The sequence below is a fragment of the Eublepharis macularius genome, chromosome 8 (genome assembly GCF_028583425.1).
Source record: "Eublepharis macularius isolate TG4126 chromosome 8, MPM_Emac_v1.0, whole genome shotgun sequence".
In the NCBI taxonomy this organism is placed as follows: Eukaryota; Metazoa; Chordata; class Lepidosauria; order Squamata; family Eublepharidae; genus Eublepharis; species Eublepharis macularius.
The window spans coordinates 32,861,700-32,878,433 of NC_072797.1; the positions used below are offsets into that span (position 1 = coordinate 32,861,700).

Sequence of the window (16,734 nt, forward strand, 5' to 3'; positions counted from 1 at the left end):
AAAATAAAACAAACAGCTGTATTAGATGTGATGGATAGCTTTCCCCACTGCTGAAGCAACAACAAACACCCAAAACACAAAATTAGTTCTCAAAATTTAAACTCTCCAAATGATTTTCATTAACGGCAACAATTAGTTTCTCACCCTGTATTTGTTCCAACTGTGCTAGACAAGGGCTAAGGTAAGGTATACAAGAGCGTTGGTCTAATCACCTATAGATGGGCAAGGATGCAGAAGATCTACTCTGCTTACGTTGAGTGGCACACAGCGATACATAAGGCAAGTGAGCAAAGATTCAGTCATTGGAGTCAAGCTTTGTCAACTTTTAAATCCAGGGGAATTCCTTAGTCTTAGAATTAGCCAGGTAGGCAGTACCTACAATTATATATTTTTTAATTAGAGAGGCCAGTCCACTTAAACATTGAAAAAGATGGTCATTAAACATTACTAACGGATAATCTTTTGTAAGAATTGGACAAGCTAGTAACTGTAGATGACAAGGAAGTGTTTCAGAAGCTAATAAAAAAACTCAGTAAAACTTTTCAACTGACTCAGACATCCCCAGCGTTACCAAGTGTGTGCTGTTGCTGCAGCGACCAAACCCACATCACCCTTTGACGTCGGAGGAAAGTGCCAGGCTGATGTGTCTTAATGACTGAAGGGAAAGAGCGAGAAGATCACCATCGCTACCACGAGAAAAACATCTTTGGTTGAGCCCAAAGTATTTCTCACTCTCTCAGAAACAAAAATTTCAAAGTCATGCAGAAGTTAACACATGTAGACCCGGGTAATGTGTGATATTTTGCACAAAGTTACCAGAACCACTGACTAATCTGAGGAAGGAAAGAACTGAAGAGATGATATAACGCCGAAAGTCAGTCATGTTTAATTGAAATTTTCACAAGCAGTGAAAGTAAACAGCCAGTGGAACCTTTCTAACACATTCTCACAAAAGGTGGCCATCCATAATTGAAAACAATTCCTTCCAAAATATGCCTTGGGAGAATGCCAAGTAAAGAGCAAGGTTGTGGCCCTGTGCCGAGTTGGTCCCTTTGAAGGAACCAGGTTTAAATGTACTCAAGTGGTTGCAAGATTGCAGCCAGTATTTCCACCTTAGAGGGAGAAAACCTTCATAGACAAATATAATTTAAATTGATGTATTGTCGAAGGCTTTCACGGCCGGAGAACGATGGCTGTTGTGGGTTTTCCGGGCTGTATTGCCGTGGTCTTGGCATTGTAGTTCCTGACGTTTTGCCAGCAGCTGTGGCTGGCACAGCTGCTGGCGAAACGTCAGGAACTACAATGCCAAGACCACGGCAATACAGCCCGGAAAACCCACAACAGCCATAATTTAAATTGTGTTAATCTAGAAGGAAAGGCTGTACTTACTTAGATAGCTCTGAAGTCAACACAAGGTTTGTACATTCCCAAATAAGAGGTTACAAACCAAAATTTTGAAAGAAGGAACTGGGTGACATCTAGCATAAGGCTTGGGGTTGCATCGATGTTATTTCTGTTGCCAGCCCTGCAAGCCTCAGTAGACAAGCACCAAAAGATTCACAACCATGGGAGTGACTAAAGGAAAGGAACTCCAGTTATGTTAAAAGAACAAGGCAGACATTTAAAGAGTTTGTTCTATTTTAATGAGCTCTTTTTAATGCATCAACATCCTCTCCATTTTACAGACTGGGACCTGAGAGCCACATAATGGGTTTATGGCCAAGGAGGGAATGTGAACTGACATTATACAAATAAAACTCTCTTGTTGTCCACATGGGCTGTTTTCTAAAGATGTGCTGAGGTAAGAAAGAGAATTTCTCAAGATTCAGCTTTAAGCTGAGCTACAGGTAATGTCAGACTTCAGTAAGAAAGCAAAAAAAATAGGTGAGATACGCTGGATTAAAAAAAAAAGTCTTCTACTTGGTTAGACCCATCAAAATAAAATAAAAAACTTTAAATCAAGAATAGAAATGGATGGATCGACCTACTTCCCTTTGTATTAAGCAAGTATACAAATGTTTACAGGATTTGGTCTAACATTATAAATCTACGCATCTTGCTGGAGGAAATGTTGGCAGCAAGAAGAAATGCAACATTTTAATTGTCATAAGAAACTTGCGTCAAAATTGTTTATTAAGACATGGCAGATCAGCTCAGAGCTATTAGCATAGATTTTAATTTATTTTAATTTATTCTTGGACTAGTTAAGAACATCTCAGGAAGTCCCCTCGGCTTCCATAACACAAAGTGAAATTGCCCCAACAATGGTCTGGAAACAAATTGGAATTCTAGGGCAGGATTCCTAACGGAGACCCACCAAAAGAACACATAACCCTATTACCAAGTGAAGTCTTTTGGCCGCCAACCAATACCCAAAGGGTCTATTATGGTACTAAATGCCTTGGGATCTGGGGAGCTGAAGGACCTTTTCCTTCCATATGTCCTAACTTATGCCTGTAGATCTTCTACTGGCATTGTGCACAGTTGGGAGGGATCAGGAGAAAGCATTTTTTTAGGGATTGCACCCAGATTGGGGAAGGCTTTTAGTTGACATATGCATTTGTCTTCATCTCTCTTCACCTTCAAGATCTCTCCTTAAAAGGTTTGAATGTGCTTTGAATGGAAAGTAGATGAGGAATCCATTAAATAATAATAATAATAAAAACATTTATCTAGCTGCTGTTGGTGCATCAGAAAACTTTCTGTTGCACTGCCGCTCAAAATTAAACCAACCAATAATAGGGAGATGTGGAGCTCTTTAGGAGGAGGTGTCAGTGCCTGCATCTTCTGTCTTGGCCATTGCCTTGAAGCTCAGGGTGGGAGTTATATGCAGAGTGTCTGAACAAGCTTTTGAGACAGAGATATCTGAGTGATGCTGCACCCTTGCATTCTGGTTTGATCTGGGAAATTCAGGTGCCCATTGGCCCCACTCTAGGAAAGAAGAGGAAAGGAAGGAAGGAAGGAAGGAAGGAAGGAAGGAAGGAAGGAAGGAAGGAAGGAAGGAAGGAAGGAAAAAGTGGTCCAAAAGTGCTGTCAACTTGGTAGAATAAGGGCACTGCCATACTATGCCTCTGCCAGCTACCCCATGTACCTTTTGTCCTTTTCCCCCTAGGGACATGTGCAAATGGAACAAGCACCACACTTACAATGTTTGTTGGGGATTTTTCCCTGTCTTGCATTGATGTCCTTCTCTATGTAAGTCAACCTGGCAAAAAAGTGTCAAAGAACTTTTCCCTTTATGTTTTAATGAGAAGGCATATTGTTTTACTGGGGAAGTACTATCTATTTACAACTGTTAAGCATCCTACTTACTCCCTTTTCCAAGCAGTCACAGATGAAGCTTTCAGAATACTGGACAATAAAATGTCATGCATGTATAAACCAGGCACAGCAGATATACATTTCTAAACATAAAGGAGGCCTTTAAGGCTGGAAGTGAACATCCAACCCCATACTTCCAACCTCACTGCATCATTGTTAACAGAAAACCAAGTGAACCAGTGTTTTCCTCACTAATGTATCTATGAATGCCATCCTTTCTAATAATTACAGACCTGGAAACAGACACACTGAATTATGTGCTATTTGATGCTAAGTAGACATGGACACGAACCGGGGGGAAAACGAACCACATGGTTCGTTCAGTTTCACGGAACACGAACCACAAACTTTGCTGAACTTGAGCCAGTTTGCGAACCAGTTTGCGGTTCGAGGTAGCCCAGAAAGGGCCACTTCATGCTCACAGCCAAACTAAACAACACGAATTACACGAGGTCATGCAAGTGTCTAGAATCATGTCTGTTCCTTCCTGCCCGTGTCCATTTTACTCCTGATGAATACGTGTTCTGTAGCCCCAGTCCGTGCACGTGTTGGGTAACTGGTGTAGTAATGGCTGCGAGTGTCCATAGTCATAATCAGCAAGTTGCCATTGCAAAGCATCAATTTTGAGCAGCTTCTGCTTCCCTCTCCTCTCTTTCTGCCCTTGGATCTGGCTTACACTCAAACTGTTTTTCTTTTAATTTGGATAGGGATGGCATTTTGCAAGCAAAATCCATCAAATTTGCAGGGGAGCTAGTCCTCACTGTCCTCTAAAGACCCCCCGAGTTTCAGAGAGATTGAACCCCAGGAAAGGCACGATCCATGGGCCCCCCCTTCCTGTCATTTTCTCTTCACGGTAGTAAAAACTGGAGTGTCTGCTGGCAGCTATTTTGAGGGGCGACAAACTGACCTTCCCAATGTCCAATACCCACCAAATTTGCAGGGGAGTTACTCCTCACTGTCCTCTAAAGACCCTCCAAGTTTCAGCAGTAAAAACTGGAGTGTCTGCTGGCAGCTACTTTGAGGGGCTGGCCCTTTTCCTGGCTGGATGGGCCAGAAAGGGAGCTCTCTAGTTGGCAGGGACAGCTGCCAATCAAGCATGGAGGCCTCAGATTGGGGGCAACCAAAAGACTGCCACCGTTGCCTGGGCAATGGACTGAATGGCGCCAAAGTATCTGGCTTCCCGAACCAGCAACGGAACGGTAGGAAAAAGTCATTTGTTTCGTAAAAACGCGGCCCCACGGAATGTGTGTTTCTTTGACTAAGAACCAGCCGTTCCGTCCGGAATTTTGTTCCATGGTTCATTTTGTGCCTATCTCTAATGCTAAGATTTAGAAAGAGAGAGGAAAGGTTTATTTGCTATTAATTAGCTGATTGATAGGTTTTTAAGCCCTTTTTTTGGTGATCGGGAATCTCTTGGAGTGCTGCAAATGGAAAAGTAGCTCAATACGAGCTACTTTTGGACTGGCAATGCTCCTCCTCTGGACTGGCAGTGTTTGCCATCCTCATCACATGTGAACAACAAAAACGCGACCAACTAACTCCAAAATAATAATGATAAGAAACAGTGAGTCAAGCAATTAAATTTATACAAATACTGTAAAGTAATTGTTGAACATATTGTTGAGGTGCTCTTAACAAAAGCCCTAGCGTAAACCTAAAGTTCCCCAAAAGGAAAAAGGACTCTCGAAGAGCAAAGTGGACTGTAAGGAGCCCCAGCAAAGTCAATTACAACACAATTAGTGCATTCATATGTTTTTGTACATAAATATGTGCAAAGGTATAACATCCAAGAAGGTCAGTTCAGCAGTACATTCAAACCGTGAAATTAACAAACATAGTCAAAATGTAACCGCAACGGGTTCGCTAGCATTAGACCATCCCGTATCGGATTCTCCTTCTTCCAAGCAGTTACAGAAGGATAAGAAGCAATTTTAGCATACACAAGTAAAGTTCATTCAAACGGCTCGCTCCCAGGCGCCTGGGAGCGAGCCGTTTGAATGAACTTTACTTGTGTATGCTAAAATTGCTTCTTACCCTTCTGTAACTGCTTGGAAGAAGGAGAATCCGATACGGGATGGTCTAATGCTAGCGAACCCGTTGTGGTTACATTTTGACTATGTTTGTTAATTTCACGGTTTGAATGTACTGCTGAACTGACCTTCTTGGATGTTATACCTTTGCACATATTTATGTACAAAAACATATGAATGCACTAATTGTGTTGTAATTGACTTTGCTGGGGCTCCTTACAGTCCACTTTGCTCTTCGAGAGTCCTTTTTCCTTTTGGGGAACTTTAGGTTTACGCTAGGGCTTTTGTTAAGAGCACCTCAACAATATGTTCAACAATTACTTTACAGTATTTGTATAAATTTAATTGCTTGACTCACTGTTTCTTATCATTATTATTTTGGAGTTAGTTGGTCGCGTTTTTGTTGTTCACTTAGTATTGCGTGACTCTCTCTTTTGGATTTTGGTTTTGATCCTCATCACATGTGGCAAACACTGGAAAGGGAGAGCTGCAGCTTGAGCCAGACAGGTGGATGCAGCTGCAGGCAAGCAGGGGAGGAAGAGGGCAGGGCAGAAGTCAGCCCACTGTTGCTGTTCCCCCTTAGATCAGCAGAGTGGAGTACAAATGGTTGGTCTGAGTGGGGAGGACAATGGGAGGCAATCAGAGCACTAGGTTGGAAGGGAGCAAGATGGGGGGGAATGCAAGGGGGCAGGTGAGTGGGCAGGAAGAGACAGTAGCAATGGAAGCAGCCAGATGGGAAGAACAAGAGCCCCTGCTGCCATGTCAGTCACTCCAGCAGGAAGCAGCAATACAAGTGCATGGGTGGCTGGCCAGCCAGCGAGCAGCTGGGCAAAGCAGTAGGATGGGTTTGTTGGTAGACAAGGCAGTAGACAGAACCCAGGAGGAGGCAGTGGTGGGGAGAAGGGGAAGCAATAGAAATGATGGGAGGAGAAAGAAAGTGTATGGATGGCAGGATGAGCAAGATAAGGCAGTGCAAGGAGAGGAAGAATGGATAGGATTCCCCCACCCCTCCCCATAAGTCTTGTGGGTCCCAGCTTGACAATCTAACTCTGAACATGGCAAAATCTGTGGATACTGAAATCCAGAGGCGTGGCAATCTGAGCACAGAAGTTGTTGTTGACTATGTTGAAAATGCTGAGTTTTCTTTAATGTCTTGGATGCCTCATCTGGAAATATGATGGAGGCTGGCTCCAGTCATAAATCTTTCACAGTCTTACTACAATCATGGTCTGTGTTATAACGGGATATATGTTTGGACACTGAATTTGTTACTTACATATCACTGGCAATGGAGGAGTTCCTGGACATGGACTTTGGAGAGAGGTCATAATCACTGTCTGACCGGTAGAGAAAGGATTCTCTACGTTGACTGTGAACAAAGTTAGCCTGGAGAATCAGCCCTGAGCCTGGGCTTGTCATGGGATCCAAGGGACTCCGTCCCGATGAGGTGCCATTGTCTACATCAAAACTGGAAGAAAGAAGACAAATTCAGTGCTTCATTCCCAAAAGATTTAAGGGCAACAAATGGAGCTATTATCAAACTAATCTTTTACTAGTTAAGATATGTTTATGATGGGGAAATCTACAGATGGTAATCAAATTAATGGTGAGTGCAATTTAATATATATTAGAAAAACTGACATCAACACAATAACAAGATACAATGGAGGAGATAGGGGAAGACACATGATAAGAATAATTTCCTTCTATTCAATTCTTAAGTTGGAAAAAAAAGTTTATATAAGCTCATTGATATGTCATGTGAAATTATCTGTAACCTGCAATGTTTATCTACCATCACACTTCCAACAGACAAAAGGGCTCACAACAGCTTGGAAACTAAGCCCCATTTTCACAATCTATTGCTGATGGGGGAAACCAATGTTAGGATTACAGCTCTTCAGACTTCAGTTCCTCATGCACATCTATTTTTACACTCAGAAAAATCAAGACATCAGGAAGAAAGCTAGATTAAATCCTTCTCCTGTTTTCTCTATGCTCAGAATTATTTTACACAGATAAGAACCTGTCATCAGCAATCTGAAATGATACAGTTCAAACATGGGGTTACAACGCCCTCTGCTGCTTGCGAGAACTAGAGCCAAACTTGATAAGAAGTTAGAGATCTGTAATGAGATCACCTATCTACTCAGACTTGTAAAAACAGCAGAGGAATCTGGACTGGTAGATTAACCTTTTTTTCTGCCCTTTTCCTGATTTAAATCGTACATGCACACACAGAGAAATGTTATTTTCCCTCTTAAGGAAACATAAACTCCCCCATATATTGTCTACTTTGACCTATAGAGTTAGTGGTTCAGATATAGACTCTTATGCCCTTTAATCTTGTGCCCCTGAGTTCAAAAACCGGAGGGCGAGGAAGAAAATCAAGATAGAAACATCACTGGGAACATCTACAGTCAGCAGAGTAAAACACGTCTTGCGCCACAGATTTTACCTGATTTCCTCCCCCCCCCCCCCGTGTTTCTACCGCTTGTTGCTAGCTTGGCAGGGCTTTCTTGATCTTTTGTAAGCAGCATCCCACCCAAGCCCAGCCCTTGAAAGTCTCCTTGCCCAAGCTATTTCTATTCTCTTTGAGACAGAGTGTTCATATTCTTTCTGGTGCTTCGCAAATTGCAAAACTACTGCATGGCTCACCTGTGTACAAGAAAGTGTGATTGCTTTATTTTATTTTGAATGTTGTGAAATGTTCCCCTCTTCCTGTTAGTGCTAATTTTAGCCTGTCTGTTAATTCTGTATTCTCCCTATAAATGCATTAGTATTAATGCCTTGCACACTACAGTATGATTTGCAATAGACACGAGCACTCCATTCTTGCATGCTACTGGTACTGAGAGAATCCATGACAATAATCAATTTAACTGACTCAGTGTAAGTCAGTCAGTACAATGCTCACATGCAAAGTGATTTCCACTAAACGCTATTATTACAATGTCTGTTTTCCACCGAGCACTCACACTGACTGGGTTGGATCCAGACTAAATTTTCCATCAATAGGAGGGAAGTTTCCCCACTGATCAGCCTACTGATCTCAATGAAAGAATAGGGGACCCTGAGGAATAGCATGAAAAGAACCTACTGTAGGAAGGAGTTAACAGCAGAAACTGCTGATCTAACCCACTTTCTGTACAATGAAAGTCTCCTCTGCCATGATGCCCATCTTTGGGTGCAAAATGCCTCTGTTCCCCGATAATTCTACTTGCTTCCATAGTTGCCAAATGCAAGCCTCTGATCTTATTGTGTAACTCTGACGGTCTTCTGGTAGTATCTTCTGTCTGCTTTGAAAGCGCAAATTTTAATGGCCTGCAAAACCAGGATGTTTTCTCCTATCTGAGTGAAATTCAACAAGATTCCTTGAATGAAGGACATGGTCTTTGAAAATTTCATCCACATTGGATGGAAAAGCAACAGGAAACGAAAAAGAATAACTGATAACCAAGTGAAACCAAGAAGGAATAAAAGCAAAAATGTAACAAAGTGAAAACAAAAACAAACTGCACACTCCCATTTACAATTCATTTTCATATGTCTTGAAATTTTTCAGTTAAGGGCCAACCAATGCAGAAAGATATCTGTGTGGGTGGGTGTTTCTAATACAACCACATATGTGATGTTGCTCTGCATGGAAAGTTCTTATCCTTGTCTTCATGGTAGTGCGACCACATGATTTATCATCAACCCACATAGGAAACCACTTGGTATAAGTGATTTCCCATGGCTTGCACCACCAAGACAACCTCACCTCCCAGTAGGGTTGCCAGCTCCAAGTTGGGAAATTCCTGGAGATCTGGGGGGTGAAACCTGGAGAAACCTGGAGAAAGTGGGGTTTGGGGAGGGAAAGGACCTTGGCATGGCATAATTCCATAGAGTCCACCCCCAAAAGTAGCCATTTTCTCCAGGTGATCTGATCTCTGTGGCCTGGAGACCAGTTGTAATTCCAGGAGATCTCCTGCCACTACCTGGAGGCTGGCAACCCTACCTCCCAGGGCAGGCAGCAAGGAACAAAGATACAAACATTCATAATGGCTGGTCCACAGTTACTGGGATTTTGACAAATAATAATTGTTTAGGGTTGGAATGGATGTCAGGTGTTAAACTCTATGGTCCCAATGGACAGAGCAGATATGGATCAAGCCATATCTATCCATATCTGTGTCTTCCTTCCCTACACCTGCTAAACAATGACATAGAACAAAAATATATTTACAATTTAATAATAATAACAACAACATTCGATTTATATACCGCCCTTCAGGATTTAAAGTGATTTAAAATCACTTTAAAAATCAGACTAGTTTCCAAAGAAAGTCAAACGAACTCTATTTATGGAATAGATACCTCTTTTCTCTCTCCATTTTCTGAAGTCCACCCTGCTCCTCAGGGTTAGGGAACACTCAGAAACAGTATGAGATGCAGGGGGGGGGGGCTGCATCTTGGATGGGATGTTGATGCTAATCATATTTCCCATCATATTGTTAAAAATTATGTAGCTCCTTATACCTTGTTTTTCACCCCAACAGAGGAGAAGGAAGCTTAAAACATCATTCTTCTGTCCTCCATTTTCTTTTCACAGTGGCAGTCCTCTGAAGTACACTAGACTAAAACTGTGTGATTGGTCAGCATCACCCAGAGAGCTTCCATGGGAAATCAGGGATATTGTCAGTCCCTGGCTTTAACATAATGGCTTTAGCATAATGGCAACAGTAATCAACAACAATTGTCAGCAACACAATCATGGCATGTATGTAGACAGACAGACATGACAGACATGGTCCTGGGTCTCCCAGATCCTAGCCCATGTCAGGATGTCTCCTGTTACACTTTGCAAGGCCTGGTTGGTTCTGTGTAACTCTGTAAGGATTGCTTGATTCTAGGTAGCTCTGATGCTAGAAGTTCTCTGCTTGGAATGTAGCAGCCTGCTGTTATCTCTTTCTCAGCCTGCAGTTTATCTTTCATTTGGGAGGCTGGGAAGCTCTCACATCCTCTCTGCTGTGTTTTGCTGTCCATCTATTAAACTTAGCTAACTGTTTCTGAAGGGGGGTGGGAACTTTGGGGTTGGGCTTATAATCCTATATAAATTATGTGCTTGTAGAAAAGCACCATTCCTGGCAAAGAATGTAACAGTGAATGAACGAGTAGCTTATCATGCAGTTCCTGGACTCATGCAGTGAAGTTTCTGAGAGTTACCTGACAGAGCCTTATTGTCCAGCGCTCTTACCCACTATATCATGTTGGCTCCCAGAGCTTGAGTAGATTAAAAAATACAAATAATAACAGCATTTGAAATGCTGGGCGAAAGATACACATCATAATTTCATCACGTGGCCACCAGAGGTGCCATTTTTTCTATGCTGAGTCCCAAATGTTCAGCTTATAGTGAGACATCCAAGTACAGCCACCATTATGAGCAGGTTTCACACAAATCAAACTTGGATTTTGCCATGGCATCATGAAGGCTCAGGCAGTGACATGTATATATTACTGTGCCAAAAGCCAAATCCTGAATGTAGTTATGCACAGGCAATGCCAGCTTTCTATAATACTAATGCGACTCAGAACCTATGAGGGCCTGTAACAAGGAACAAAATGTTCCCTTAATTAGAAACTTCCATCAAAGAATACTTTTAAAACAACAACAACAACATTTGATTTATATACTGCACTTCAGAACAACTTAATGCCATACTCAGAGCAGTTTACAAAGTGTGTTATTATTATCCTCACGACAATCACCCTGTGAGGTGGGTGGGGCTGAGAGAGCTCTGAGAAGCTGCGACTGGCCCAAGGTCACCCAGCTGGCTTCAAGTGGAGGAGTGGAGAATCAAACACAGTTCTCCAGATTAGAGTCCTGCTGCTCTTAACCATTACACCAAAAATATTGCACTGTATGGTTATTTAATCTATTAACTTAATGGGAAACACAGTGTTTTTAAATTATTTTATTCATATTTGATAGTTTCATTGAGCTAACAATACTGTGTTTATTCTATGGATTTGTGACACATTTTCGGTTCATGCGTTAAAGTAAGAATTATGAATATTATCATATGATCACTCTAACAGTAAACAGGCTGGCCGCCATATGGATGAGGCAGGGTCTATAGTTACGCACTCAGTGGGCCCAATGTATGTAGAAATGTATAGTTAACACCACCCAACCCATCTTCACAAGGATTATATCACATGTGCTGTGCACATGGCAAAACCAGCAGAGCATCAGTATAAGAGGGGAAAGGGGGGTGGGGGTGAAGAAGATTTTAAGGGTTGAGGTAGGGATTCCCACCCCTTCCAAGTCCTCAAGAGCCTATTATTATATCATGAAATAAATGGGCAGGCTCCTATGTTGATAAAAACCACAAAACCAGGCCACCCACTCTATGTAGGGAGTCTCCAGCTGCTTGGAGGACTGCTCACGTAATCAGAAAAAAACTTGATTTCATTAATACCAAAAGTCAAAGAAAGAAAACCTAAAAACTTGGCCTGATTAGGATGAAAAATGTTCCAGAAAGGAGGAACTGTTGAGAAGTGATGTGTATCAGGAGAACGGGGAGACTGGGAAGGAGCCAAGGAAGAGAAATCAACCTGCTCAAGTTCCAGAGAGTTTACAGGATTCTAGAGGAGGAGAATTAGGGAGCAGGGTGGGATTTCTCTATTGTTCACCCCGCTGCTGTTCCTCATGTGTCCCCAGCTTGTTATTATAATTGTTGTCAATTGCAGTTATGGTATTATAGATGGCTAAAATATAATTAGAGAAGAAAGGGGTTATTTGATCAGTTTGCAGAACATCTTTGAGAGGAATCTTTTTTTCAGCTCTGCCAGCATTTGACGATCAGATTTTGAAAAAGAGACAGTGATATATTTTGTGTAATCTGCCTTTGTATAATCCGCCTTGTGTAATCCGCCTTGGAAATATAAATATAAAGATCAAAAGACCACCCACCCTCATCAAAATCCAAACTACCTTTGTTTTCTTTTAAATTAAACACATTTTTTAAAAAAATCAGCAAAAATTGAAAACGGGTTTGCCTGGAATGTGTTTTTAGCAACACAATCAACACATCTGATAAGATCTGATAAGTATTTAGGAGTGTTTATTTCAATACAACAGTGTAGCCACTAGATGGGGATCCAAAACTGGTAACAAGGAACTGGCATTTCAGCATTTGAATTTAATATCAATGCAGAACCTAGTCTCATACCTACCTCACATAGATATTTCATAAGGAAAATGCTGAACTGTGAGATATACATACAAAAGTGAAAAAGTTGAGATTCGAGGAAGATGTCGAAAGCTGACCAGAGATTAATTATCATTTCTACAGAAGTTTTCAATCTGTTTGAATATGCTGTAAAATTTTTGATCTCATTTTAACAGAGCAAGGAATAAGGTATTAAGATATTCATAATATATGAGGCAGCTGTAATTTATATGTAATAGCATAAACTAAGTAGAATAACGCAAACAAATTAAGTCAAGTATATCTTCAAAAGGCTTAAGTGGCACATAATCAATTTGGTCTGTACAAGTTTATACTTTTTAAAAGGGGTTTTTTAAAGTGATGGAAGAAAGGAGAAAGCTGAGCTTAGTTCTTCCTGCTATCTTACCCTAATCAATTAGGGCTTCAAGAACAGGCTTGCTCTGTGTGACAGATTGCACTTAACAGCAGGTTTCTGAAGTGCTGCACAGTCAGAGAGTTGAGAAGGGAAGGGTTAAATATTCACTGGAATGGAGAGCTTGAGTGACAGGCTGCTCCCTCTTCTCTGATTGGTCAGTTAGAACCAGTCTGCAGTCAGTTGGTTTCTGACAGTATTTGGAATCAAGAAAAGTCAGACAGGTTCAACTTTAAAGTGAAGGGAGAAGACTCCTTTGCCTTAACTGTAGCATTAATGTCCTGAGGAAGAATTCTACCTAAGAATTCAGAGTCTAAGCATCACCATAAGCTGAAGTACACTTTACACAAACACCAAAGAACTGGGAGTGTGTTTTGGTGAGAGGGATTGAGTAGTGGGTTGAGATTGCCTTCTTCTAAGGAGAAGAAGATTAATTCCTGCCCAGTTTCGAAGGAGGTTTGGCTCTGAGGAGGACCCTGGGTCTATTGTGAAGAGAAAATAGTTTTAGACTACTCAGAAGATAGAAATACCTTCTAGTATCAAGAAGGGGGTGAGTTAGGTGCACAAAGAAAGTGACTATCTCAAGGAAACTCAAACTGTCATAGGAAACTTCCTGAAGAAACATTGTTGCTGTACCTAAATTACTACATAAAACATTTCTCACTGTTAAGAGCCAAGAATATATAAAAATAAGCTTCAAGGATACTATTTTGCCTGTTACACAAAGTGTATTTTGTAATACCAACAAGATTTTACCTCTAGCATTTCTATCAAGAAGACAAAAGTAAATGACTACTGAGGAATTATATAATTTTAAAGCTGACAATGAGGAAATTGAAATTGTTCAAGATTTTCTATTTCTTGGCTCAATCATCAACCAAAAGGGAGATTGCAATGAAGAAATGAGAAAAAGACTTGAAACTTGGAAGAGCAGCTGTAAGGGAGCTAGATAAGATCCTTAAAGATAAAGATGTCTCCCTGGAAACCAAGATCAAGATAATCTAAACTATGGTATTCTCTATTGCCATGTATGGATGTGAAAGTTGGTCAGTAAAGGAAGCTGACAGGAAGAAAATTGATTCATTTGAAATGTGGTGCTGGAGGAAAGTTTTGTGGATACCATGGACAGCAAAAAAAACAAATAAGGGGGTACTAGATCAAATCAAGCTTGAATTCTTTCTAGAAGCTAAAATGACAAAACTGAGGCTATTGTACTTTGGTCACATCATGAGAAGACAAGATTCTCTGGAAAAGTCAATAATACTAGGAAAAGAGGGAGGCAGGAGGAAGAGGGAGACCTAAAACAAGATGGCTTGACTCAATAAAATGAGCTATTTATTACGGTTTTCAGGATCTGAGCAAGGCTTTTAATGATAGGGCATTTTGGAAGTCTTTCATTCATAGGATCGCCATAGGTCGGAAGCAACTTGATGGCACATAACAACCATTTCCATTGCCTGAGTACACTTACTCAATCCCTGCCTGTTAAATAAAGCTGGTATTTCTTTTTGAATGTTATACACTCTCTAGTGCCATTTCCAACAAAAAGGAAGAGGGCTCCTGCTTTTCCCCAACAAACTCCTGGGCTGCGCTAAAAAGCCAAACATAAGAACATAAGAACATAAGCAAAGCCATGTTGGATCAGGCCAGCGGCCCATCCAGTCCAACATTCTGTCACACACAGTGGCTAGAAATCCAGTGCCATCTAAAGGACTGTCAGTGAGGCCAGGACACCAGATGCCCTCCCACTGCCTTCCTTCCAGCACCAAGACAACAGAGCACCACCTCCCCACAAAGAGAATACCATCTATCTCCTGTGGCTAATAGCCACTGATGGACCTCTGCTCCATATATTTGTCCAGTCCCCTCTTGAAGCTGGCAATGCTTGTAGCTGCCACCACCTCCTGTGGCAACGAATTCCATGTGTTTATCACCCTTTGTGTAAAGTAGTATTTTCTTCTATCTGTTCTAACCCGACTGCTCAATAATTTCATAGAGTGCCCACGAGTTCTTGTATTGTGAGAAAGGGAGAAAAACACATCTTTCTCTACCTTCTCTAACCCGTGCATTATCTTGTAAACCTCTATCATGTCTCCCCTCAGTCGTCTTTTCTCCAGGCTAAAGAGCCCCAAGCGCCTCAATCTTTCCTCATAGGGAAAGTGTTCCAACCCTTTAATCATTTTAGTTGCTCTTCTCTGTACTTTTTCCAGTGCTATGATATCTTTTTTAAGGTGTGGCGACCAGAACTGTACACAGTACTCCAAATGAGGCCTCACCATCGATTTATACAGAGGCATTATGATACCGGCTGATTTGTTTTCAATCCCTTTCCTAATAACCCCTAGCATAGCATTAGCTTTTTTTATGGCAGTCGCACACTGTGCTGACGTTTTTAGTGAGTTATCTATCATGACTCCAAGATCTCTCTCTTGGTCAGTCTCCGCCAGTTCAGACCCCATCAACTTGTATTTATATTTTGGATTTTTGGTTCCAATGTGCATTACTTTGCACTTGGCTACATTGAACCTCATTTGCCACATGGATGCCCACTCTTCTAGCCTCGACAGATCCCTTTGGAGTGCCTCACAATCCTCTCTGGCTTTCACCACCCTGAACAATTTCGTGTCATCTGCAAATTTAGCCACTTCACTGCTTAATCCCAATTCCAAATCATTAATAAACAAGTTAAAAAGCATTGGACCCAATACCGACCCCTGTGGCACCCCACTGCTCACCACCCTCCACTGTGAGAAGTGCCCGTTTATACTCACTCTCTGTTTCCTATTAATTAGCCAGTTTTCGATCCACAAGAGGACTTGGCCCTTTATCCCATAGCTACTGAGCTTACTTAGGAGCCTTTGATGAGGAACTTTGTCAAAAGCTTTCTGGAAGTCAAGATAAACAATATCTATCGGGTCTCCCTTGTCCACTTGTTTGTTCACTCCCTCAAAGAACTCTAACAGATTGGTGAGACAAGATCTTCCCTTACAGAACCCATGCTGAGTTTTCCTCATCAGCTTTTGGTCGTCAATGTGCCCACTAATTTTATTTTTGATAATAGTTTCCACCAACTTACCCGGTATTGACGTCAGGCTGACTGGCCTGTAATTTCCCGGATCTCCCCTGGAACCTTTTTTAAAGATGGGGACAACATTAGCTACCTTCCAGTCCTCAGGAACAGATGCAGAGTTTAATGACAGATTACATATTTTTGTGAGGAGATCTACAAGTTCACACTTGAGTTCTTTCAGAACTCTTGGATGTATGCCATCTGGGCCCGGTGATTTATCAGTTTTTAAATTATCTAGCAGTCGCATAACCTCCTCTCTCGTCACCTCAATGTGACTCAGGTCTTTCAAAACCCCTCCCAAAGTCAGTGCTTCCGGAGTGGGCATGCACTTCTTATCTTCCACAGTGAAGACAGAAGCAAAGAACGCATTCAGCTTCTCGGCCATTTCCCTATCACCCTTTAGTAATCCTTTTACGCCTTGGTCATCCAAGGGCCCCACTGCCTCCCTAGCTGGTTTCCTACTTCTAATATATTTAAAGAATTGTTTATTGTTTTTCTTTATGTTCTTTGCAATATGCTCCTCATATTCCCTTTTTGCCTGTCTGATCACAGACTTGCACTTTTTTTGCCACAGCTTATGCTCCTTTTTATCAACCTCACTCCGACTAGTTTTCCACTGCCTAAAAGAATCCTTTTTACCTTTTACAGCTTCTATTACATTGCTTGTTAACCATGCTGGCC

General features: G+C 41.5%; 1 protein-coding gene across 8 annotated transcripts in view; it reads right to left on the minus strand.

Moving 5' to 3' along the window:
• Positions 1–16,734, minus strand: part of PDE4D (phosphodiesterase 4D) — a 741,318-nt gene that overhangs the window by 145,963 nt on the left and 578,621 nt on the right. For all 8 annotated transcript variants that reach the window (XM_054986992.1, XM_054986994.1, XM_054986993.1 and 5 more), the window contains one exon: positions 6,628–6,819. In XM_054986992.1, the coding sequence (XP_054842967.1) occupies positions 6,628–6,819 (192 nt within the window). The remainder of the gene's footprint in view (positions 1–6,627; positions 6,820–16,734) is intronic.